At 47.5% G+C, this 23,311-nt stretch overlaps 9 protein-coding genes across 9 annotated transcripts; 5 read left to right on the top strand and 4 right to left on the bottom strand.

Annotated features, from left to right (window-relative positions):
* Positions 1 to 1,410: 1,410 nt before the first annotated feature.
* F5Y00DRAFT_260893 (uncharacterized protein) lies at positions 1,411 to 2,848 on the top strand (the record flags this gene model as incomplete). Its single annotated transcript, XM_048011099.1, has 2 exons — positions 1,411 to 1,453; positions 1,512 to 2,848. The coding sequence occupies 2 exons, from the start codon at positions 1,411 to 1,413 to the stop codon at positions 2,846 to 2,848; spliced, it is 1,380 nt and encodes a 459-aa protein (XP_047866090.1).
* Positions 2,849 to 3,365: 517 nt separating this feature from the next.
* On the bottom strand, positions 3,366 to 5,605 carry F5Y00DRAFT_42455 (DNA/RNA polymerase). The gene is made up of 2 exons (XM_048013641.1): positions 5,383 to 5,605; positions 3,366 to 5,286 (listed from the first exon to the last, which is right to left on the bottom strand). The coding sequence occupies exons 1-2, from the start codon at positions 5,470 to 5,472 to the stop codon at positions 3,493 to 3,495; spliced, it is 1,884 nt and encodes a 627-aa protein (XP_047866089.1). The 5' UTR covers positions 5,473 to 5,605; the 3' UTR covers positions 3,366 to 3,492.
* A 1,623-nt stretch (positions 5,606 to 7,228) lies between these two features.
* Positions 7,229 to 9,146, top strand: F5Y00DRAFT_42419 (uncharacterized protein). The gene has a single exon (XM_048013640.1). The coding sequence runs from the start codon at positions 7,371 to 7,373 to the stop codon at positions 8,742 to 8,744; it is 1,374 nt and encodes a 457-aa protein (XP_047866088.1). The 5' UTR covers positions 7,229 to 7,370; the 3' UTR covers positions 8,745 to 9,146.
* A 1,111-nt stretch (positions 9,147 to 10,257) lies between these two features.
* Positions 10,258 to 14,380, top strand: F5Y00DRAFT_233745 (uncharacterized protein). Its single transcript, XM_048007344.1, has 6 exons — positions 10,258 to 10,631; positions 10,687 to 11,208; positions 11,259 to 11,598; positions 11,648 to 12,690; positions 12,739 to 12,927; positions 12,988 to 14,380. The coding sequence occupies exons 1-6, from the start codon at positions 10,338 to 10,340 to the stop codon at positions 14,317 to 14,319; spliced, it is 3,720 nt and encodes a 1,239-aa protein (XP_047866087.1). The 5' UTR covers positions 10,258 to 10,337; the 3' UTR covers positions 14,320 to 14,380.
* Positions 14,381 to 14,934: 554 nt separating this feature from the next.
* On the bottom strand, positions 14,935 to 16,369 carry F5Y00DRAFT_233736 (CI-B8 domain-containing protein). The gene is made up of 3 exons (XM_048007343.1): positions 16,236 to 16,369; positions 15,999 to 16,105; positions 14,935 to 15,907 (listed from the first exon to the last, which is right to left on the bottom strand). Exons 1-3 carry the CDS (start codon positions 16,272 to 16,274, stop codon positions 15,412 to 15,414), a joined length of 642 nt encoding a protein of 213 aa, XP_047866086.1. The 5' UTR covers positions 16,275 to 16,369; the 3' UTR covers positions 14,935 to 15,411.
* Positions 16,370 to 17,195: 826 nt separating this feature from the next.
* On the top strand, positions 17,196 to 18,674 carry F5Y00DRAFT_260888 (uncharacterized protein; the record flags this gene model as incomplete). Its single annotated transcript, XM_048011098.1, has 2 exons — positions 17,196 to 18,290; positions 18,462 to 18,674. 2 exons carry the CDS (start codon positions 17,196 to 17,198, stop codon positions 18,672 to 18,674), a joined length of 1,308 nt encoding a protein of 435 aa, XP_047866085.1.
* A 1,447-nt stretch (positions 18,675 to 20,121) lies between these two features.
* F5Y00DRAFT_233734 (cytochrome c oxidase polypeptide vib-like protein) lies at positions 20,122 to 21,230 on the bottom strand. Its single transcript, XM_048007342.1, is given in 5 exon segments — positions 20,122 to 20,564; positions 20,614 to 20,677; positions 20,741 to 20,854; positions 21,045 to 21,046; positions 21,058 to 21,230. 5 exon segments carry the CDS (start codon positions 21,101 to 21,103, stop codon positions 20,530 to 20,532), a joined length of 261 nt encoding a protein of 86 aa, XP_047866084.1. The 5' UTR covers positions 21,104 to 21,230; the 3' UTR covers positions 20,122 to 20,529.
* A 326-nt stretch (positions 21,231 to 21,556) lies between these two features.
* On the top strand, positions 21,557 to 22,079 carry F5Y00DRAFT_260886 (uncharacterized protein; the record flags this gene model as incomplete). The annotated part of the gene is made up of 4 exons (XM_048011097.1): positions 21,557 to 21,616; positions 21,685 to 21,700; positions 21,814 to 21,876; positions 21,949 to 22,079. The coding sequence occupies 4 exons, from the start codon at positions 21,557 to 21,559 to the stop codon at positions 22,077 to 22,079; spliced, it is 270 nt and encodes an 89-aa protein (XP_047866083.1).
* A 145-nt stretch (positions 22,080 to 22,224) lies between these two features.
* F5Y00DRAFT_42321 (uncharacterized protein) lies at positions 22,225 to 23,100 on the bottom strand. The gene is made up of 2 exons (XM_048013639.1): positions 22,557 to 23,100; positions 22,225 to 22,494 (listed from the first exon to the last, which is right to left on the bottom strand). The coding sequence occupies exons 1-2, from the start codon at positions 22,875 to 22,877 to the stop codon at positions 22,354 to 22,356; spliced, it is 462 nt and encodes a 153-aa protein (XP_047866082.1). The 5' UTR covers positions 22,878 to 23,100; the 3' UTR covers positions 22,225 to 22,353.
* Between the last annotated feature and the right edge of the window lie 211 nt (positions 23,101 to 23,311).

The raw sequence follows: 23,311 nt of genomic DNA, 5'->3' as shown, positions 1-23,311 counted from the left end.
TAAGACAGTACCTACTATCAAAACGCTAAAATACCTAGCTAAAATAGTCTTTTTTTTATAAGGAAATACTTACGACTTCTAGTTTCCTACATAACTTACATGTATAAACTTACATGTATATACCTAAGTGACAATGGGCCGATGGAAGGGAGATCATCGATAGACTCATAGCTTCAAGTTCTCCTCTTCTACCCCTCACCTCATTTTACTACCGGTACTTAATTCCGTACTATTAATGTATTACCTACCTAGGTACCTATGCATGTAAGCATGGATGTCATGCCTTATAGGTATTAGTCTAGTGTGGAAGAAAAGAAAAAGGCAAGAGAAAAAAAAACATTAAAGAAAAAAAGGTGGCTTGTTAAACTCGTTCCTACTCGTTACTTGATGCTTGCTACATACACTAGTAGGTACTTCTTTGCGGAGTAAAGGATGGTGATGGTGGTTTCCCTAATCGATTAGTTACTCGGTTTTCTCCAGCGAATAGTGGCCAACTCCGAATACTTCCTGCTAGTCATTCTTTTCCCTTTCGTCCAATTATTGTCCAATTACTGCACGTCCAAGTACAAGGTAGGTATACTTTTTGAATTGTTACACCACCCTTTAAGCGGAACTAAGCGACCGGCCGAGCCATCGACTTGCTAGATTGTCATCAAAAGCCAATTGGCCGCATCAGCTACATCTAACATCCACAGCTACATCTACCAACTCTGCCACTCTCCACATACAATACCTACCTACCTTTTACCACCTTTAGGTATCCATGATCCATGGAGCATTGTCGATCATCCCAAAAGCTTGAACGACTCGACGGCTGGAGATACTATTCTTCTAGTTTAGTCGATGTCGACTTCATCCTCCGCCCTTACACTTGAGGACTAGGACTTGAGGGGCCACCATAAATAATTCCAGCCCGACCATGTACATGATTGATTGATTTCTTTGACGACTCCACTACTATTCGAATCTCTTTTGACCGTTGATCTGCCTTGCAGCCGAACAGCCTTGTCGCGACGTTGAACTACACTTTGTTATAACGACGATTAATTATACCCATAACTACTCCATATACCAAGCCGATCCTCCCCGCTCTGATACATATTGTATTCTACGAATTATACTTATCTTACAGACCCTCCCTCTCTCTATATATCACGTGTGCCTATGAAGTTACGACGTCCGCACCACGCCTACTTCGTAAACTTCTATGCGACCATCACGAATCCCTCACGAGTACACTACTACTAGAACATAGAACGAAACACGACTTCCGCCTTCCGCCTCCCGCCTCCCGCTTCAAGCTCCAAGCTCCAAACTCTGATTTGATCTGAACGTATTTGCATACCTATAATTTCACGGCCAAACCGACCAGAAGCACCCATGAGCGCCGCGTGTATACAACGTCCCAAAATGGGTTCTTCGCAACCGCCTGACGGCAATGCGCCATTTGGCTGTACGTCCCTCGCAGTTTTTACCTACGACCCGTTATCAGCAAACTAATTCCTCCATAGATCATGTTTCCGAAGACTTCCTATTTCTTAGAGCCCCTACGCCTCCCCCGGGAGATCCTTTGCTCAGCAACGACGACTCTAGACTATTGAATAATTTTTTCGAGGATATGACGTCCAACCAGTTTCCCACGTCGTACGGCGAAGGACTCAACTTCAGTGATCAGTGGATAAGCCAACTTCCACCAGCTTTCCTAGGTCATACGACGTCCTTCGGGCAGCAACCGCAGCAGCCGTCAGCTTCTTCCATGAACGGAATGCCCGCAACTACATATCAAGACGTGTTTACTTTTGGCCAAAATATCATGCAACCGCCAATACCACCTCCGCCACAACCGCCTCTACAACTTCAGCATCAACATCACAGCACGCCAGCTCCCCATACACCGATCGAGCAGAATACCCACGTCGATGTGGCCGCTGTCTTAACGTCCCTTCATCATGGCCACCAGAATGGGTATCCGTCCGGTGCCAATGGCATAAATCGCATACCTATTGTACCCTCCCAACATGGAACCGCCGTCGATCAAGTAAGACAATCGCTTCGAACCCACGTTGGCCCCGAACGGAACAGTTCCATTCGGTCTAGGCACGCTCCATCTGGCGAGGCCGATCTGCTATTTACGGATATGATGTTCGGAACCTCTCAGGGACTACCAAGCCAACGACCAATGGAGCCACCCGAGCTACAGTGGGGTTCCGACTCGAGCTTTGCTAGAGCCCAAGGCTACATTCCGCCCGAGCATGAATCCAGTGAGCTGCTTGAACAGAAGCGAATGGGTGTTTTGAAGATTCTCTCGATTAGTGAAAGTGCAGCGACGACTAGACCTCCAACTCCTGTAGGTAACGGGGAAAGTTCGTCCAATCCTTTGCGTGATGGTAATACGAATGGTCACGTTAAAGAAGAGCTTGACAGAGAAGGTCCACCCGCGAAGCGACGTAAGAGCAAGAGCAAGGCAAAGGAAGAAACTGAGGAAGAGGCCGAAGATTTATCGTCTATACCGCCGAGATCCGTGGCAAGGAAGCGTAAATCGAAAGCAGACCTAAGAGGAACTCCAGATGCATCTTTGACAGGCCAAGAGACGCCCGGCAAGCGGAGGAAGTCTACTATAAGCGCAGGGAAGGCGGCACGAGAAAATCTTACGGATGCTCAGAAGAGAGAAAACCATATCAAGAGTGAACAAAAAAGAAGAGGTGCAATAAAAGAAGGATTCGACGATCTGAGCGAGATTGTTCCAAATCTTCGGGGAGGCGGTTATAGCAAGAGTACTATGCTCTCTATAGCGGGAGAATGGCTCGAAGCTCTATTGAAAGGCAACGAGGAGTTGGAGCGATTATAATTCCGTCTGTGGCCGATTCCCCTGTCGTGTTTTCGTAAGTGCGCCAGAGGTCAAGCCGCCGGGGTAATTGCGAATTCAGTGAGCTCGCGATCTTTTTTATTGTGCCGGAGTTTAACTTGGCCGGGTCTTTTGTTTCGGGTCGTAGCAAGCCGGGCGATGAGAAAAGTCTTTCTAGGGGGGTTGACCGCGGTTCTGGTGGTATTTTGATTTTTGATTCGAACTTTGTTCAGGTGCATCCCTTCGATTGTTTTTATTGATACCTCCGGAGTTGTTACATAGGTGTGGACTACAGAGACTGTATCTTTTTTGCAGGCGGGTTTTTGCCTTGTTTCGTGAGAAAGGGCGTAGGAAAGACAATATGAAGCTATGAGGTTCACGGCCGATTTGCATATATATATATACCTCTTACTACTACTGCCTGGCAAATTTCAACACTAATTGCTACGTTCGATATGTTGTGGATGGATATATATGTATGTACGTTTATTATATTACTTTAGAGAGGGGGAGAACGAAGAATATAGGAGTAGGGGCGGCTTCGTGTGTTGGGGTATCTTGTTCAGTTCAAAAAGGGGTATCGATAACTATCTAATTAGTAGTAGATGAAATTAAGATCAAACGCTGATGATTAGCCTATATATATATCAGTCCCCGATGCTATGGAACCTCTCGTGCGCCGATATTGCAAATGTTGGAATGCTGTGGCCGCAGAGATGACATCTCTCGGACTCATCCCCGTCCGAGTCCTCCCATGCGTCTACGTCCGAGTCTAATAAGACCGCCGCCGGGTCGGATGCTTCTACTAATCCATCCATAGCGTCTAGGGTATCTTTCTCTTCACTCTGGGGGATGCTCTCGACAGTATGCACGATATCCTCGGAGGGAGACGCGGTATTGAGAACAGGCGCTACGGGTGTAGTATCGTAAACAGTCCACTCCCGCAGCTTATCCTCCTGCGTGCGGAACATGCGCCCGATATCTCGCGCCGTTCCTGCGCCCGCACCATTCCCCGTTTCGCCGGGTCCCGCTACCATCACCATGTTCGCCACGCACACGTTGATCAGGGCTAGATTCCACCCTTGTCGCTCCGGGTGCAGGCGTCGGAATAACGGGAGGAGGGCTTCGGAGGCCAAGCGCTCGGCTACGGCCTCGACGCTCGCGTCTTTGAGGTTCAGTGCGAAGCGCGGGAGAGGTTGACTGCGGGAGTTGCGGCTGAAGATCTCGGGCGTGGGGGTCGAGGTGCCGTTGGGTTTTGGACGCGCGCGTGTGGATAGGCGTAGGGTTTTGGGGTATGCGGCCCAGCGTAGATGTTGCTGGCTGTTTTGTTGCGATGCGGGATCTGAGGGGTTAGGATCATCTGCTACGACGAGATCGACGCGCATTCGTCGGACGAGAGACGTAGCTAAGGCACTTAGCTCCCTCATTAGCTCGGAGGGAGTGTTTAGTGGCCGCGCCATGTATGTGTCTTCAATGCTGATCTGTGTGGGCACATCGCTTGCTTCCTTGACTTCGGAGCTGTCCACGCCGTGGAGGAAGTTCCATACTTTCTCCCCGCTACCACGCTCGGCGCCGGGACGGTCGAGGATTCGCTCTAGGAGGTCTGCAGACATGGATGGGAACAGTCGAACTTCGCGGACTGTTACCTTGGCTCCTATTTCTAAGTCGTGCGAGTCTGGAGTTGTTTTAATGGACAAAACATGGTCTTGGATCAACTGTGCAATACGAGAGCCGATGCCTGGGATCTGCCGCAGCTTGTGTCCGTCCATGAAGGCCTGGACGTCATCGTCACGGAGATTGAGGAGCGTGGTTTGGTTCTGCGGCTTGTTTACGCTGCCGGCGAGCTTGGCAAGGGTCTTGTTGGTTGAGATGCCACCGCTGGAGGTATACCCGAAATCTTCCTCCAGCTTAAGGCGTAAGTAGCCGGCTAAGTGAGATGCGAGCAATAGGCGAACGCATGATGGATTATCTAGAATCAACACCAAATCCTTCGGGTCGAACGACGGCTGCACGCACCCGAAGAATTGCGTAGCGTCAAAACTGAACCCCTTTTCAGGGTCGTGCCGAGAAAGCTGGAAGAACGAGTCTTGCAAGGCATTGCGGTTCAGCAGCTCCTGGTTATACGCAATGACATCAGTGACGTCGAGGAAGACCTCATCGAGCCCTAGACGCTCGGCACGATCACTCCAAGAGTGGCTCCTCAGGAAGGACCAAAGCCTCTTAGAGGCGTCACGGAACGGCGTTAAGTCCTCACCGCTAAGGACAACAAGGCCCGGGCAGATCTTGTGGGCCTCAGAGATGGACATCAGCTTCTTGACGCCATGGGCACGTGCGGCGTAGTTACACGTCGCCAGGATGCTCTTCTGCTTGACGCCTAGCGGCTGACCCTTCAGGCCCGGGTTTGCGTTCTCGAGAACGCTGGCGTAGAAGCAGTCGTAGTCCTGCGCGTCTTAGTTAGCGGATTGTTTCTGAAATGAGACTCAATGAGAATGAGCTCTTGGAAGGAACATAAGATCTAAAAATTGAGATTGGCCTACGAAGTGTAGAATGACGCGGTCGTTGTTCCTCTTAGGGGCTTTGACGGCGATCGTCTTGGCTCGTCCCGACGTCAGCGCTGCTGTCTTCATCTTGTTCCATTTTTAGACACCGGCCACGCAATCGGGGAATGTCAATTAGTGATACTAGTCTGTTCGTAGTATGTCTCGGCTTAATGGAGAGTGTGTTGCATGGAGTTGTTTGAATGTCGAATTATACAATCAGGAAACAAGCCACTTTAGGTAAGACACCTTGTTGCCTAAAGGGGGTGTTCCTATTGGCGAATCTTAGGTCGGTAACACCCATCAGCCACGAGTTACTTAATAATGTGGCTCGAAAAAGAAAGTCGAGCTTGCGACGCAAAGTTTTAATTCTATACCCAAACTTCCCCACAACATCCACAACATCCACAATTCCCCATGGCCGATGAATGATTAAACGTCATATTCTAGAACATAATTGACTATTTTGTTTCTATTTTCTCCCTCATCCTTGGGGATTTTCATCTGGGCCCATTTTAAATCGGCTTCCCCGTCGCTTTTTCGAGACCTAGTATAGGAAGTTCCTACGTCGCCATGTTTTTTATCCAGTCCTAATAATATGGCTAGGTACCTAGGTAGCCACAAGCCGAAGGGGTGCTGGTCTAATTGTGGTAAGTCTGCAAAAACATAGTGGTACTGCAACCGAATCTAGACAGGCAAAACAATGTTTCTGCGACTTGAGAAGTAAAGAACTTCCCAAGAGAGATTATACATGTTTTAAAACAACTTGGTTTCTTAATATAGGTACCTAGGATTTGAGATCTCCTGGGGATCTCCTTCTAGGTTGGTTAGCGGAACGGCACAGACCACCCGCTCCAGCGTTACAACCAGATTGTTCCGAGATGGAAAAGTGCCGAGAGCATGCCCATCATTCCCCGACCGAGTTCCATCTTTCTTTCTATTCTCCGGGGGAGTTTACTATTATTATTTCTACCCGCACCGATGGGTTCGTGGGAACGTGGCTTATGCAATCAGGAGATTGGCAAGGACCAACAAATTCTGCTGTAAAAGGGTAGGATCCTCTGAGCCCAATGTATAGTCACCTGCTCTTCTCAGAATATATGTGGACAAAGTCGGCTAGACTAAGTATCCAATATACTATTGGGTCTACTGGGTCTATCGGATCTCCCCAAGCTGCGTGTTTTACTTTCACCGCTTTAGCAGGTTCTAACTAATTCAACTATCTGCGAAACAACGTTTACTCCGAGATGCGGGGAAAAGCATCGCTGTCGACATACATAGACAGATAGAAAGGAATAGGCGCCAGAAGAAGCCAGAGGCGGCAATCGTATACGCGATGTGGCCCATTAGCCGACCTCGCCATCTTCACCATTGGCTATACTTAGCTAGGATCGCGCAGGAAGCAGGGATACGTCGGCGCTTGCGTCTTCAGTCATCCCTCCCTTCTTAAGTCCTCGTCACTTTTTATAGCCAACCAAAGATCCAGACGTAGAGGTGACTGCATTTTACTGTCGCAGTCGACCTGCGAGTGGTTAACTCCATGTTCCGTTTACCGTCTAGTTTCACTGATCACACTGCCCTGAGATCCTATAGTTGTCTATACCGCTTCCGCAATTTCTTCTTTCACCCCCTTCTCGCTTCCGGGGTATTGTTGCTTCACACTGCATTTTGCATTAGTTCTATTCCTGAGCGGTTTACTGGCTAAACCGACCCTCCATTCCCACGTTGTTGGACCCATCAGTCTCTTGAAGCCAAGGGGTATTTTATAGCCGCCGTACCCCCTCTACCGGCGTTTATCTTACGTTGAGTTTACACTTATTGCTTTCAATACACCCCGGTTGGTAGGAGGTTGCTTGGAAGCCCTCGTCTGCTAGCAGCCCAGACAAAGTGGTATACTCAACGGCCTTTCCATATATTCCCGTATCGTCGTTCGTGGATTTTACAGAGGTTAAATCTGGACGAACTTAGTTCGTAAAACCATCATCGCCATGGCAGGTACCGAGTCATCCAAGAGACCCAGATTATCTCTTCAAACCAAACCATCTCCAGGACCCAGCAGGTCGAAAGCCACCTTACCTAATATTAACCCTAAATCACCGACGGCTTTCAATACTCTCACCAACTTATACGTTACTGCTATTGAAAGGTCAACACCGACCCAGTCGACTCCTTTAACAGCTATCAATCTTCTTCAACCATTAAAGCTTCAAACCGACCCCGAATCTCTTAGGGCTCACAAGCCGAGTGCAGAGACACCTTACACCGCAGCGTTGCCGGACACTCCTCTGTCTGCTAATCCTGTCTCACCCGCTCATCAGATGGACGTGGTCTTTCCAAGTACCATGACGTCAACCCCTCCGTTGTCTGCTGGAGCCGTCGAGTCATCTAATAATTACACATTCGCACCCACCGAGGCGAATAAACAGGAACTCCTATATTCTCCCGCCCAAACCCGGCGTCGAGTGATTTATGCACCCTTTGCATCTCCTGCAAAAGCGCCATATAGCCGCGATAAATCTCTTCATAGCATATTACGCAACTCACCTTTGCCGCCTCTAAGTGCCATATCACCTATATCCCAGCGGAGGCAGTCCCGTCGGCTGCAGGAAAAGGCGGCCAGGCACGTCGGATATGTATCTCCGCTGACACAGACTATTACGACCGAGAAGTACATTAAGTCCCATGTCGAACTCCTTGCGGACGATGCATCTCCTTATACGCCTTCGCCAGCTGCGGAGGACTCCGACATGATACTTGATCTTGCAATGGCATATACAGGGGATGAAACACGTGATGGCGGGGAGACACCTGGGCCTTTTGAGGAAATGCGAAGGCGTATGACGGGATTAGGCACGGAGACGCCGATTCACTCCCCAAGACCAGACGGAATCCGTAAGCGCAAGAGAAAGGAGAAGAGGCGAAAGTGGGTTTGGACTATTGGCCAGGATGACGAGGAGAATGAGAGCGGTGCTATAGCGGCTCTTAAGGCTGTCGCAGAAGCATCCGCCCCTAGGTCCTCGGCGCCACTATCTCTATCTGTACCTGAGGCTAGACATACGAAAGCAACTACGTCGGAACCAATAACAGCGGTTCAAATTAGCTTTGAGTCTACAGAATCAAGTTCAGACCTAGCAAGGGATGGGATGGATGTCGAGATGTCCGATGCGAGTAGTATATCGTCGAGCAGAGCTACTACGCCTCCCGATATCGAGTCGGAAACAAAGACGCCAACGGTGGCTATGCTCAATACGACCTTACCGAAAATAGAACACCTTGGGGCTGTAGACCTAGTCAATCCCGAGGCGGAAAATAGGAGGGATACGCCAATACCGCCTGATTTGGTGAGCAACGAGCAGTCATAATCCACGAGGACAAAAAAAAACATTAGGATAGTTTTTGAAGATTGGTTATAGGCAAGTCCTAACCAGAGGACCGGTATGGCTGGAACTACAATATAGGGGGATGGAGAGGATTAAACGCATACCGCAAGGAATACGAGCGCATCGGGTGGCCTGATTGAATCAGCATGGGCGTTTTTCGATACCATGGCATTGTGTATTTCACGGTTTGGCATAGCAAAATGGTTGGTGACATGAGAATACGAATATGAATATCTGAATATGAATATCTGAATATGAATATCTGAATATGAATATCTGAATATGAATATCTGAATATGAATATCTGAATATGAATATCTGAATATGATTTAACTTGAATTACATGACGCTTTATCTTGATGTGTTATGGATCGTTGGTAGACTGTTGAAGTGTAGATGTCATCATATCAAAAGTAATCCTTGGGAGCCGCATTTCCGAGTCTAGTGTAGGTCAATCCCTGGTTGGGAACAGCTTGCGAAGCCACGGCACTGAAAATCCGAAGCAGCAAGATATGATTTGGGAAGCATGTATCAAGCTTGATTGTGTTGTAGGCCTATGACGCAAGCCCTGTCTTAACCCTTGATGTAGATCTTGTCAGTGCTGCTCCCCACCCCGCCCACGTTGCAAAGGGCGCGCCATGGTTTTCGTTCGCTTATCTGTTTGTTTACCTTGGCTATTTTAATAGTGTTGTTATTTTAGCTGATCGGCTATGTACATATGTCATACGTAGAGGTGAGACAGAGGCAGTAATTATTAGATAAATGGCGTTTGTTTTTTGTACCGGGCTATGCCGGGAACTAGCAGGTAACTCGGGTCTTTTATATACTGTGTATAGTAACACAGGCTTGAAAAAGTAAGTCGTTTAGAACCCCCCGTTATTTATGTATAAGTGCATTATGATAGCTACCTAGATACCTAGGTACCTGCCATAAAAACAAGCTTGATGATAGAGTAGGTAGGTAACACGGGCCTTGACGATCAAGCAGGATATATAATAGAAACAAATAATCGAAACAAGTAACATGGACTCGTCCCAGTCCGGTGGTTCGCATCGCCAAGAAACCTTATGACATTCAGGCCAATACGGCTGCAACGGGCTAGACCGGAGTGGGGCATCCAAGCTTAACTGGGTAACTATACAAAGTACAAAGACTTTAGCTCCATCCACCGACGTCATACACTCCCGACTCCCGCACTGCGAGATTCAATCTTGCACATTTTACATACAGCTGAAAGAGGAGAGAAGAAAAGGCGTTTGGCAGAATGATGTAAACCCGTCAGTCTAAAGACAAGTCTGCTTTGGATTTTAGTAGCTGTAGCTACCTATGTAATTTAATAACATTAACATATCTAACCGAGATCTCTATCCCCATCTTCAACATTGACTCCTTGATATTTCTAGTTTTCCATTTTTCTTGCTGCTCTCTAGGTAGTAGTTTGATAAGCGACGGGTGGAGGGCATCTCCTTCCTATATTTCCTATAGTTATCTATATTGTTATTATTATTATTATTATTATACCAAGCTATCCCATGCATCATAGAACTTTCCCATTTCTATAATAGGTACCACATTATGGCTTCCGAACAGCAGCACCACATCCCAGGTGGCCACTACTCAGGGCTTAACAGAGTCCCTAACATAAAAGAATTCGTCGCTTCTCTCGACAAGGACAAGAAGGAACGGGATGCGAAGATCGACGCTCAACTTAAAAAAACGAACGGGAAAAATGGAGATATCCAGGAACATGAGAACGATCTTGAACAGTATAGGGGTAAGGGAAGAGTGGTTACGGATCCCGTTACGGGCAACAAAGTCACTATCGACGACGTCAATCCTCATTTCATGAAGGCCGTACAGGATCCTCGCGTAAGTCGTATAAGCTAGGAAGAAAACACTAACAACGTAACTAATATCATGTTAGCTGTCAGTACCAAATGCAAATCTGGGGAAGGATACCACGGTAAAGACAGACGCGGCACAGACAGGGGAGGAATACAGGAAAGCACAGGATATAACAGCACCACCAGACCCGGTAGCTACAGGGGCTACTTCAGATGTGCCGATCCATGGTGAGAAGACGAATATCCTCTTCCACCCGACGCCGTCGGTAAGCTATGAGCCAATGTTCGCCATTATCGAGCAACGGGCGACACTCTTATGCATCGGTGTCTTCCTCGGCATCATTTTCGTGGGCAAGTTCTTTGGAGGCAGACTACTGGGTCTGATACCCTTGGCCATCTGTGTGGCTTCTGGTGTTTTCCTATGGATGAAAGATTTGGTTAAGCGAGGCCGGGACATCGAATGGTCGAGCGAGCAGAAGCGCGGCGAGACGGCCGTTGCTAACCTGATTCCCGAGTCTGTCGAGTGGATGAACACCTTCCTCGGCATCGTCTGGGGTCTAATTAACCCTGATATGTTCTCCGCGGTGGCCGACACCCTCGAGGTAAGTCTTATTCATACATCTGAAACAAAAGGGGATATTAACAGAAGCAGGATGTCATGCAAGCTTCCGTCCCAGGAATCATTGAGAACGTCAAAGTGGCCGATATCAACCAGGGTAACAACCCCATCCGGATCCTCAGTCTGCGGGCTCTTCCCGACAGTCACATGAAGGAGATCAAGGACGAGATGCACAAGGAGAACGAAAAGACCAAGGATCCACAGGAACTCGCAGCTGATGAAGAGGGTGGCGACTATTACAATTTGGAAGCCTCCTTTGCTTACCATGCGAAGCCTACGAAAGGCGCTGTTTCGGTAAATGCTCAGAATATGGGCATGCAGTTGGTATTTTATCTTGGTATCAAGGGGTTATTCGGCATTCCTTTACCGATTTGTAAGTCGCCGTGTTATTCAAGTCTGATTCAATCGCTGACCGTGTTTAGGGGTTGAATTGACCGGATTGGTGGGAACCGTGCGACTAAGACTCCAGATGACCCCCGAGCCGCCATTCCTAAAAGCAGTTACTATGACGCTCATGGGAATTCCCAAGGTAGAAGCTAGTTGTACCCCGATGATCGAGCGAGGAGTCAACATCCTCAACCTACCGGTGATCTCTAACTTCGTCAACTGGGCCATCAAAGCTGCCGCTAGCATGTATGTCGCGCCGAAGTCCCTGACGCTCGACCTTGGCAAGATGCTATCGGGAGACGACATCCAGAAGGAAACTCAGGCTTTGGGCATACTCTTCATACGCATCCACAAGGCTGTTGGTCTATCGAAGCAAGACCGCCGAGGCTCCGAGGGCGGCGGCTCTGACCCCTATATCACTGTCAGCTTCTCCAAGTTCGGCAAGCCTATGTACTGCACTCGCGTTATTCAGGACGATCTCAATCCCGTATTCGAAGAGAGTTGCGCCCTTGCCGTAACCCCTGACCTCATCAAGGCGGATGAGCAGCTATCCATGGAGCTTTGGGACAGTGACCGCTCGAGCGCCGATGATGTTGTCGGCAAGGTCGAGCTTTCGCTGCAGAAGCTAATCCAGCACCCCGGCAAGATGTACCAGCAAGTCTCTAAGCTGCGCGGCGTCAAGGCCGAAAGCAGCATGCCGGGTGAGCTACACTGGGAAGTGGGCTACTTTGCCAAGACGCGATTCCGCGCCGGTCTGCGAACGGACGGCAAGGACATCACCTTACCGCAGGAGATCCGAGACAACAAGGAATTACAAGACGACAAGGGCGCCATCCAGAACGACGAGGAAGACGCTGTTGTGCATACGCCTCCGGATCCACTCTGGCCCTCTGGTATTCTCAGCGTTGTCGTCCACCAAATCGTTAACCTTGAGCTAGCCAACGTAAAGGGCTCGGAAGGCGGAAAGCGAAAGGGAGGGCGGGAGTACGAACCCGCTCGTGATGCCGGCGAGATTAAGGAGGAATCTAGCAAGAAGCTGCCGAGTGCTTATTGCACCATCTTGCTCAATGACGAACTGGTAGGTTTTCCAGTCGGCGCCAACTATGCTGCTGCTAATGTCGCGCAGGTCTACAAGACTCGCACGAAGGTGGTCTCCTCGAAGCCCATCTTCAACGCCGGTACCGAGCGTTTCGTTCGGGATTGGAGGTCTGCCATTCTCACGGTTACGGTTCGTGACTCGCGTAATAGGCAGCACGATCCTATCATTGGTGTCGTTCCTTTGAAGATCACTGACCTTATGCAGACTAGTAGCCAGGTAGGTCGAGCGCGTTTCCTATCATTCCCCTTTGGATTGAATGCTGATATTAAGAACCAGGTTACTCGATGGTACCCCTTGGACGGCGGAATTGGATACGGAAGAATTCGCATCTCCCTACTATTCCGATCTATCGAACTGAAGCTTCCACCTTCACAGCTAGGCTGGGATGTCGGCACATTCGAGTTCACTTCGGACAAGATCACTTCGACCTTTACGGGTTCGGGCAAGGGTAAGATAAAGCTGAAGCTCAGGACAGGAGGCAGTTCTGCAACCGTCAAGCGCGAGCAATGCTCTGCCGAAGGCGATATTGTAGACTGGAATATCAGCGGCGTGGACAATAACACACGCCCTCGTCTTCCCGTCCGATACCGCTACCGATCACCTGTGTTTTTCGAATTCCACTTACTTGGAAAGCGGAGCGTGGAATATTTCGCAGCGGTATGGCTACCAGAGCTCGTCGACAACGACGATACGGACTTCGATCTTCCCGTCTGGAGGTGCAACAACGCAACGCGGCTATCGCAAAACTACATCACGCAGGAGAACTTCCACTCAATCCCCGACATCATGATCGAAGAGGTCGGACGGCTGCGATTCCGCGGGCGCTTCAAGGCCGGCACGGACCGCGACCATCTCCGTTTCATCAGCGACAACGACTCCCGCGAAACCATCGAGACCTGGGAAGCCTGCTTCGCGGAGGGCGTGCGCCAGGAGGAAGTCACCAAAGAACTACCCCCCGCCGTCCAGAAACTGCACGAGGACTCCCTAACCAAAGACCGTGATGTCCTCGCCACGGTCTCTGAAGAAGACAGAAGGAAGTGGCTCGCGAGAGACGGCACAGATTGGACAGGTGCTTTCGGCCAGGATCCCGCGGCCATAATGACCGGTGGCGAGGGCCGCGAGGAGACGGAATACGAAACCGACGCGACCTCGGAGGACATAGCAGACACGCCAGACAAGCTCGACATCCCCGACACGACCGACGAACCAACCCCCATGCCCCTCTCCACCAACACCAACCCCATCGCCTCCGCCGATCTCCGCCGCGGCGAAACCGACCTAGGCGTACAAGACGCCACCACCGCGCCCCCCCGCGCAAGCGACGACATACCCGGCCGACCCAGCACCAGCACCAGCACCAGCAACAGCACGGCAAGCCAGAGCACGACGGAATCAGGGCGCAGCCGCAGCAGTCAGAACCCGATTACCCAGTACAAGGAGTACCGGGACCGGAGCCGGGATCTGCATCGGCAGCACCGGGGGCTGATGCAGTGGCGGCCGTTGCGCAATGCGCAGTTTGCCAAGGACGAGGCTAAGTTTGCGGTTAGGAGGGTTACGAGGATGGGGGCGTTGAGTGGGCGGCAGCCGGATGTTGAGACGGAGGTGTAGAGGGTTTGGTTGGTTGGTTGGTTGGTTGGATGGTTTATTTTCTTTTGTTATTGGGAGAGGGTGTGGGTGTGTATGAGGATGGATGGATGGTGGAGTTGGGGGTGGTAGTTTGAGTTATGAAGGACCTTGAAAGGAGATGGGTTTCGAGGGTGTTTTAATATTGTATACTGTACTTAACCCAGATTAGATTTATAGCATGAGACACGAAATCGTACATGTAGTAATTAAGATATACTCTTACATCATTCGATGCTATGAATGGTGTTTTCTACGAGGGGTTTGATGGCCATTAATATCATTAAGACATGATTTAACCAAGTCAATTCTGATACGAGCATCATGTTACATATCCCAAGACGGTAAGAAATATAGTTGCGCAGATCTAAAGGATAATCGAAGACATAATCACAAATTATTTCGAAGACTAAACTGGTAACTAGGTACCTATGCTTTCAAGCAATTCCAGGTTTCTAGTAAAAGTGTAGGCCAACAAGATAAACCATGTACCTTTAGTGCAAAGGAGGTCACGGGGAATAGGATGTGGTCATAATCGATCTTCCTTGACGCAAAATTGAGATAAGCCATGGGGATCAGGGCAGATATCTCAGAGTGTATGCAAGGAGTTTGTAATGGTGGAAACTGAGGTATAGAAAGAGAAGCAGAAGAAAGAGAGAGAGAGAGAGAGAGAGAGAGAAAAGACTACGCATTTCTTCTGATTGGTATTTTTATTCATTCAGTCAGTACCTGATAGGTAAGGTAGGCAGGCGTCCCTTCATGAACGCCCGCCTTCTTGCAGAGGCGCGGTATATACTTCCTTTTCTCGATATACATATATATCCCCTGAGGTTTAATGCGCCTAGCATCATTGCGTATGATACACATCTTGGTACAGGTAGAGCGACGAGTCGAACGTAAGAAGAGGTTCTCTCGAAAGGTTTGTTGTTGTTGTTGTTGTTGTAGTAGCTGCTCTCGGCCAGCTTTATAAATCGACCATCTCTTTTTATTGGGGCAGAAAATTTTTTCTCCGGCCTAAAATAGAGAGGTACATAAAGAAGACAGGGGGGGAGAGAGAAATTAGTGGTCCCCGTTATCTTAATCGTTGGCCATCTTGATAGCATCGGCTTCTTGGCGAGCTATAGCCAGTATGCGCTCCTCGCGCTTCACATCGTCGATGTATTTCTTCATGATTGCCCTGTCGACGGCAGCTTTCTCCTGAAGTTCCTCAAGTTGCCGCATCTCGACTTGCTCGTCGGGTGTCGGGTGGACGAGAGTAGCGCCCGTCTTAGTCAAGAATTCGTTGAGGATGTCGTCCGAGTGCACGTTTTTCATGTCTATCGTCACGACACGCTCGCCTTCTTCGGGCTCGGGTGCTGGGTGCTCGTTCGACGTGCTCGAGTGCGGTTGCCGTGCTAAGGGCAGCTCACTAAGCTTGGTGGTTAGAGCGGAAGGGGTATCGGAGCCCAGCGCGGCTTGTCGGAAGTAGATAGACATCTTGGCCGGAGCCGATTGATCTGACGTTCGGTTTACGAGCATAGGTACTGCAGGATTCCAGAATTTCAGACGTGGGAGGCACATCTTCCAGAATTTCCTATAATCGGGGGAAAAGTAAATTGCTAGTTAGCAAGCAGTCGGTCACGGTAGCGAAGTAGAGGTTAGCAATGCAATGCAAAGCAGCATACCTCGGTCCAAGGTGTCCATCATTCCACTTCAATGCGAAGTCCATATGTATCCGCGTAATCTCGGGTGGTAATATTGCTGCTCCCGGGCCATGCCGTAATGCCAGTAGCTAGAAAGGATTCGCATCAGAACGTGAGGACTTGTAGTTTAATTGGTTATGCGTTTTACCTTCTAAATCAATGTGTTAGCAGCAGACAATTTCGAGGAGGATGCAGAAATAATCGAGGGTATGTGCTTACGGCTTGCAGTATGTGCATCCGCTTTCCCGGGTTCACCATCTTGATTAACCGTCCTGCGAGCTTTTCTCAGCTCGCTATCAAGTTTTCAATTCGGCTGGCGCAAGGTCAAAATGGTATAACTTTTGGTAAGTGGGCGCATTGAAATTTTGGGGATCCCGCAGTGTCGGTGATCCTGGTTCAATCATCAATGCGGGCCGCTAAATACTCCGATTTCCTTTTTCGGGGGTATCCTTAAATCAGATATAAGCCCCATATAAACTTTAACCTCCCCCCTTTAATCCCGAACAAAGGGGAATAGGGGGGAATAGGACTTAAACTGTGATATTATATTGGACGGTTTAGATGTATAACATTCTGAAACAAATTCGATACACACTTCAAGACATAACACGCCACGTTACAATGGCATATGCATTCACTTTGCTAATCTGACATAATACACGACCTCTTTTATATTGTCTCACTTACCCCCATAGCTTACTCCCGCATCGCGGCTATGATTATTTACTGTTTTATATAAATTCTGATAGTAACTTACGGTTTGTCTTAGGTAGTTTGGTTTAACGTACACATCATAAATACGTAGTAGCCATATCATCACATCACCTCATTCGCTGTAATACTCATCTAGAATCTTCGTGGTCATTTAAGTAGAGGCTCTTTCGAACGACGGTCGAAATGTTGACCTGTTACTGCTATGCGTTGTCATCACGAAACGCCAGCAAATGTATCACTTTGATACCTCCGATTCGACTCATCTCGTGAGATGGCTAGAGGCAATCCATACAAGCATTAGGTAGGTTATCTAAGTTGAGCGACCCTGTAGGTGTATAAGAAGGCCGTGATAGACAAGTATATAAACCGCATCCATCTTACTGGTACTATTGTGTAATCTGGGTACTCACTTCGACGAATCATCAAAGTGCATATCAAAATATCGATACAAATAAAGCCTAAATCATGCCAAGTGACAGCAATCCAATATTCGGTAGAGCTGGTGTTTCTGTAGAAGAATTCTATGCCAATGCTTTCGTACTCAACTATCAACAATTACAACAGCGTGAATCTCAAAGGCGCTGTGAAGTATTTCAAGACTGGGAGGATCCTAGGCCCATCGAAGACTTGATAAGGGGCGAGGTAGAGAATGATAAAAAGGAGCGCCTTGGGAAGAATCTCCTTGACTCCTTTGCTTTAATATTCGCTCAGCTAGGTGGTGAAGGCGTCGTAGCGGCAGCAATGGAGAGCAATGAAGACCATACTATTCACACTCTCCACATCTCTAAGAATCGTCACTCGATTGATACACTTACTCCCCCCGCCGAAGAAATCAAAGCATGGTTTATGGATAGAGTTACAGACGCCGCAAATACTGTCACACTTAGCCGCCAGAGCAGTTTATGGAGGTGTATTCTTCGTAACTGTTATCGAAGTATCACAAGATCCATATTTGAAGCATGTATCGGGGACACAGAAGGAGAAAAGAAGGATGAATTATCATGCGCTTTAAGATGTATTGGAAGAAAAGTATTCGATACCCTTCCGTCGGGGCTATCTAAGGCTAAAAAGGGGATATTGAACGTCTTGGAATCATTGGAAACGTTCTTTATTGGCTCTCCCAGCATCTATTACAAACTTTGGTATCTTCTGGGGACTAATGATGTATTGAACGAGGAACCTATAGAATTCCTTCATGATTTCGCGCAACTATGTTTCAACTTGGCAGAAACCCGTGCACAGTATATGGGAGATATTTTTGATATACTGGATGAAAGATTTCGGCGGGAATCTGGCGACAAACCTGTGAAACGTAGAAGGGCTTTATGGAAGATTCGACAGCTAATTTACACTATATCAAACTACCCCCGTGCATGGTATGATATCGTATATTTCAAAGTCAGGAATGGCTCAGCTACTTTACAGATAAACCTTCAACTCGGCGAAGGCTCCATAACATCAGAGGCCTGTAAGTTGATTTGGGACAGAATCTCTAAAATAGTTATCGAAACGAGAATGCTCGGCGAAGAAGCAGCTGCCAAAATGAAAGGCTGTTACAACGTACGTGATGGCTTAGTTAACATCTGGCAACACTGCGAGATGCGAATGCTAAGGTTTCTACTATCACGTAGCACATTGAATGATTTCAATTATATTGGATGTAGCAGAGGTCCCTGTTGGCTCTGCTATCACGTTCTAGTTAACATAAGATCTAAATTCAATATGAGACAGTCCCACCTAAAGCTATATCCTAAATGGGATCCTCCAGATTTCCTACTCAAGGAACAGCTTCAATTTCTAAAACAGGAGATGGGAAGACTGGCAGACCCAACAAACACGGAAGTTTTTATACCCGAAAGGATTAATTCGGATTCTCCTGATAAAGAAGAGACTTTCTTGTCGCCGAGAAATGTGCCTGGATACGCAATCGAATCAGTTGAGTAGTAGCTGACCATAATAATATGTTCCGTGTTTAGCTACATGTGGCGTCAACATATAATATGTAACATTTTAGGATCGGCTGCACGTATCTTTCCGTAGTATCTGTAGTAATGTTGATTTGAATTGATGTTATTATGTTTGGGCAATGTGAAAAATTAAATAGCTTAGTTAATACAATTGTGCTTCTTCTAAATATTCTTAATATATCCCCATGGCATGTTTAATTGATCACAATAATAATTCATGGTAGAGGGTAGACTATGCTGAATGGTAAATTCGATGGGTCGTAAAAGAGCCCTCTCTAACAGTTAGTATCACTATTGCAGGTAGCTTTGACCATTCGATATTGGCTCTGGCAATTTGGGGATAACCGTCTATATCTAGTATAATAATAAGATCACAACATGCATTATTTATCTCAGAAACCCTTATACCATACTACTATATACGGCATTAACTAGGCAGAGGCAGGTAAAACTTGGACTATCTACTAGCTTCGTTAAGATAAAGCAACCATCCAAAAAAGAAAGGAAGTAAGGAGTAAATAGGCCAATAGATATATAACTCCAAATTAAGTTTGAAAGTAAGGACGAAGCTTGTAATCCCTGATCTTTGTTATCTTTGAATAACTTTAAACGGGATATAATGATCCGATATTCCTCGCAATATGCTGCTGATTCTCTAATTTACTAGAGTTAGTCTAGGCTGCTTGGTCTAATATACTCGACGACGTGTGCTATGGAGCTAGTAAAGGATAGTTCCTTATATTATTAATGAGTTCCGTGTGTGTGTTTGGGGGGAGGGGGGTCGCAAATGCATGATAGCAATGTACTAGTCGCGAGTAAATGCTTCACCTCTCACCGTTAGACAAGCCTAACTGCTTGTCTTGAGAAACGACGTCGGCTTGGGAGAGTCTATACTCACTCTCACCCCCTTAGCCATTGAATATAATTTATTTCGCCGGGCGGCAGTTCCATAAACCTTTGAGGCCTGCGCTCCTTTATATGATGGCCTTAAACATCTTCTTGGCGTTAAGGCGTACAACTATACCTAACCTATGCTCAAAGGGCCAGTATGGTTCCATAGTACGTACTCGTCGTGAGGTATCTCCTTAATTTGCGCCCCAAAGACTCCTAATGCCCCAAAGAAGAGTTCCGCTTGTTCTTTGTCCTGCTTTACATAGTGAGCTAGCAGCATTCACCAGCTCTGAAGAAGGGCAAATCAAGCCTATGGGATCCGAAAAAGTACCTAGGTACCTACTTAATGGTGTACTTGCGTTTTATATAACGACGGTCACTGTAGAGAGTGTTGGTAGTATGGTCGCGTAATAATTTGAAGTCGCATTCGTCTAGCGTTCTAGAATATACACCCCAATGTAAATTACTTATGAAGACATCTCGATCAAAATTGAGATATGATATTCCTGCCGGTATTTCTAAATGCTGGTTTTGACGGGTCCTGTTGCCCTATATCGTAAATGCGATAGAATTTGACGGTATATGAGTAGAAGGCTTTGGCGACTTGATGGCTTTCACGGTTGGGGACCAAGAGGGGTGAGATATGTCGTCTCACCATGATAATATCTGCCTATGTTTTATGACGTACCTAGGTACCCGTATTATACATAAAGGAGTCATGCCTGAGATTATACTCTTGGCTTTCCTGCCTATGGTGAGAATTAAGGCTGGTAATATTTGCTAACTAGTCATATAAACATAGGCATGAGAAACGAGAGGTTCGGAGCGAGTCCTTAGTTGCTGGCTGGCTTAAAGTCTTAACTAGGTAGGTAATATACTACATCGAAGAAGGCCAACTTTGCTGATTCGACGGGTGCTTATAAAAACCCGTAGCGTTGCACTTAAGCATCCAACTTGGCGGGGAAGTTTCCAGCCTCTGTACTATATTAGCATTGGTACCTTAGGCTTGACGACAGATTACTGACCTCGCTGATCATCCCATCGTTGGTACCATGAGCTCGGGCATAGAGATCGGTATGCGAGTTTGAACTGGGCTCATCAGTATATATGTTCCGATATGTAGGACGACAGATTTATAAATGGTCGCATTACCTGACGGCACGGGGCAAAGTCCTCGCCCTTGGCGTTGATGCACTTGTGGTAATCGACGTAGTTTTGCCAGCAGTGCTTGGACTGGTTCTGGTTGGGGAATCGAGCGTCGACACCTAGGCGCAAGTTAGATCGGAAGGGTTAAGCAATAATCCATCATCTCAATCGCATCATATCGCATCGTCTCGTCTCGTCGTCTTTGGCGGATCTAGGAAAGATGGGGTTCTTACCGGCTGTCGGAAGTCAATTAGTTAGTTACTGTCAGAATTCGGCACAACGGATGTTAAAAGTCTGAGGGAATTCGAGGGGAGTCGACTTACCAGTGACGAACTTGAAGGGCATGGTTACGCGTTCGTCGTCGGACATCTTGGCGGTTGAAGTGATTTATTTATTTTGGGAGGAAAAAGATGTTGGTTGGCGGGCTCAATGGCGACGGGCTCGTAGTAAAAAGTGGTGATGTTGGATGTTATGTTAAGGAAGATGGCAGCTTGGAAAGAGCTCTTGGACCATTGGTTTCTTGCCGAACCGAATCATGGAGCGTTAATTTTAGTTGCCTCAGGCTTTGGTGGCATGATACAAGGGACGCTTGGGGGAATGGGACCCCACTATGATTCTTTTCTCCATTTTTACTGGTTGTGGCTCACTGGCTCCTACCCAAGTTACCGAAGCTACTCCTCCAAAACCTTCCATCAACTACGAAAGATCAATTCCACCCATTGACTTTTGACTTTGACACATCCTAGTTTCGGTTACGGCTTTAAGTGATTTACACTCATTTTCCATTATAGCTACAAACCAATCTCCCCTCAAACCGCCGATATGTATGCTACACGAGCTATGAGAATGATGCCCACTAGGCGCATGATGTTTCCTCTTCCCGTACGAACCTCTTTAACTTTTTTTTTACTTTCGCATAACCTATGACGTTTACTAATGACCCATAACAGAAGGAGGATCAGAGCGGTACGTTCTCGCCCGTCGCGAACCATTGATGCCTCAAACCTATCATGACATCTCCGAAGAGCTTTACATCGGAATACCATCAATTAAGATATGAATATTAACGCATATACCAGCACATACCGTCTCTCAGCGCCTCCGAAAGTTGCGACAAATTCCGGCAGAATTGATCCCTCTCGGTTAGTCTACCTACACGACCCAGGGTTTTATACGAGGACGAGCCGGATCATGTGTGCTAATTATACAATTAGGAGTTGTCGTTGGCTTCGCTGTCTTTGCTGCTACCTATTCCAGCCTTCGCAAGTTCAGTGTGGACAAGAACCTCAGACTCAGCCGTCAAAACCGTAAGGAGGACCCCTCGGAGCACGCCGAGGAACATTAAGCGAAGTCTATATGGCATGAGCATGAGATTGAACTACGGTCAGTCGAAAGGAGCTTACTGGGGAAGGGCGCATTCTGGATTTTGGAGAAGCAAAACACTGTATATTTTACATGTAGCCATGGTGGTGGAAATGTCAAATACGGGAGATTAAGCATGGTATAGACTTCAGCCGCAAGCTCCTATTCTAAAGACTTCCCTCTGTGTCCTAGAATCCTTTTTTTTTTAACGCCAACGCTATGCGAGAAAGTTCACGTAGATACTATTTAGTCCCGGCTTATTCCGGTTTTGGTCCAGCAACGTCAAGTCCCTCGAGTCCTTGCATCGGGTCTTCTGGCCTGTCATCCTCGCTAGCTCTGGCTCCCGTAGCTGCAGCTCGATCTTCCTCGCTGACGGCATTCTCAGCAAGCCACCCTTCCTATTGTGCTTGTTAGTAAACCCGTTATAGTGCCGTATAACTAGTTAAGAATATAAACATACCTGTTCCCAAATTGCCGTCTTACTACCTAGTCCTTCTTCTGCACTCTTAGGAGGTTTAGCAGCCGATACTCTCAAAACCCTGCCGAACAATTCTGATTGATCCATGTTGTCGATTGCTTCTTTGGCATCTTCGGCGTCCTCAAATTCTACGTAGGCAAATCCCCTATGGGGCTCGGTGGAGTTTGGCGCATCGTTTTTAGGCAGAGTTACATCCGCGATTTCACCAAACGGTATGAAAGCATCGTGAAGATTCACGGTGGTGACAACAGATGCTAGCCCCCCGACGTATACGGTGGCCTTCCAACGGGCCGCGTCCGTCATATTGAGTGTCCGTTTGGGTTATAAGCAGACTTTGGCGAATTTGACCTTGTATAATAGGTGAGTTTTGGCGTGAGGCTCAGGTTCTAATAAATAAGAGGCACCTGATGCCTTAGAGAACCGAGAGTGTGGCTCACTGAAATTAAGTACTTATGTACTTCGTATGTACATTCAAGATGCGACCTAAATGGATGGAACAATGAAATTGCAGCTTCAAAAGGTTCCATATCTGCATGTATTACATAAGAGCTAGGCATCTTCCGTCATTGAGCCCCGGTATTTATATGTACCTAATATATCACGTGAACTAAAATGTGGCTGATGGCATCTTCTACTTGTCTCCACAACAGCCAAGGAAAGGAACAGATTGTGTCCAGGATCTTGATTCGGCTTGGCCTGTGAGCTCATGCGCCCACACCTCTACGCTCTAGGGACCG

This window comes from Daldinia vernicosa, assembly GCF_022497035.1.
Source record: "Daldinia vernicosa strain CBS 139.73 unplaced genomic scaffold F5Y00scaffold_16, whole genome shotgun sequence".
In the NCBI taxonomy this organism is placed as follows: Eukaryota; Fungi; Ascomycota; class Sordariomycetes; order Xylariales; family Hypoxylaceae; genus Daldinia; species Daldinia vernicosa.
This window is presented reverse-complemented; position numbering and strand designations above follow the sequence as displayed.

Excerpts from the sequence above, each read along its gene's own strand:
- F5Y00DRAFT_42455 (XM_048013641.1), bottom strand. The coding sequence starts at position 5,472 with ATGAAGACAGCAGCGCTGACGTCGGGACGAGCCAAGACGATCGCCGTC. Across the intron at positions 5,287-5,382 it reads ACCGCGTCATTCTACACTTC|GACTACGACTGCTTCTACGC; the intron begins GTAGGCCAATCT and ends TAAGACGCGCAG.
- F5Y00DRAFT_42419 (XM_048013640.1), top strand. The coding sequence starts at position 7,371 with ATGGCAGGTACCGAGTCATCCAAGAGACCCAGATTATCTCTTCAAACC.
- F5Y00DRAFT_233745 (XM_048007344.1), top strand. The coding sequence starts at position 10,338 with ATGGCTTCCGAACAGCAGCACCACATCCCAGGTGGCCACTACTCAGGG. Across the intron at positions 11,599-11,647 it reads CGGCATTCCTTTACCGATTT|GGGTTGAATTGACCGGATTG; the intron begins GTAAGTCGCCGT and ends GACCGTGTTTAG. Across the intron at positions 12,928-12,987 it reads TTATGCAGACTAGTAGCCAG|GTTACTCGATGGTACCCCTT; the intron begins GTAGGTCGAGCG and ends ATTAAGAACCAG.
- F5Y00DRAFT_233736 (XM_048007343.1), bottom strand. The coding sequence starts at position 16,274 with ATGGTGAACCCGGGAAAGCGGATGCACATACTGCAAGCC. Across the intron at positions 16,106-16,235 it reads GGATGCACATACTGCAAGCC|CTACTGGCATTACGGCATGG; the intron begins GTAAGCACATAC and ends AATCCTTTCTAG. Across the intron at positions 15,908-15,998 it reads GATGGACACCTTGGACCGAG|GAAATTCTGGAAGATGTGCC; the intron begins GTATGCTGCTTT and ends CCCCGATTATAG.
- F5Y00DRAFT_233734 (XM_048007342.1), bottom strand. The coding sequence starts at position 21,103 with ATGTCCGACGACGAACGCGTAACCATGCCCTTCAAGTTCGTCACTG. Across the intron at positions 20,678-20,740 it reads ACTTTGCCCCGTGCCGTCAG|TTCAAACTCGCATACCGATC; the intron begins GTAATGCGACCA and ends TGATGAGCCCAG. Across the intron at positions 20,565-20,613 it reads ACGATGGGATGATCAGCGAG|AGGCTGGAAACTTCCCCGCC; the intron begins GTCAGTAATCTG and ends AATATAGTACAG.
- F5Y00DRAFT_42321 (XM_048013639.1), bottom strand. The coding sequence starts at position 22,877 with ATGACGGACGCGGCCCGTTGGAAGGCCACCGTATACGTCGGGGGGCTA. Across the intron at positions 22,495-22,556 it reads AGACGGCAATTTGGGAACAG|GAAGGGTGGCTTGCTGAGAA; the intron begins GTATGTTTATAT and ends CAAGCACAATAG.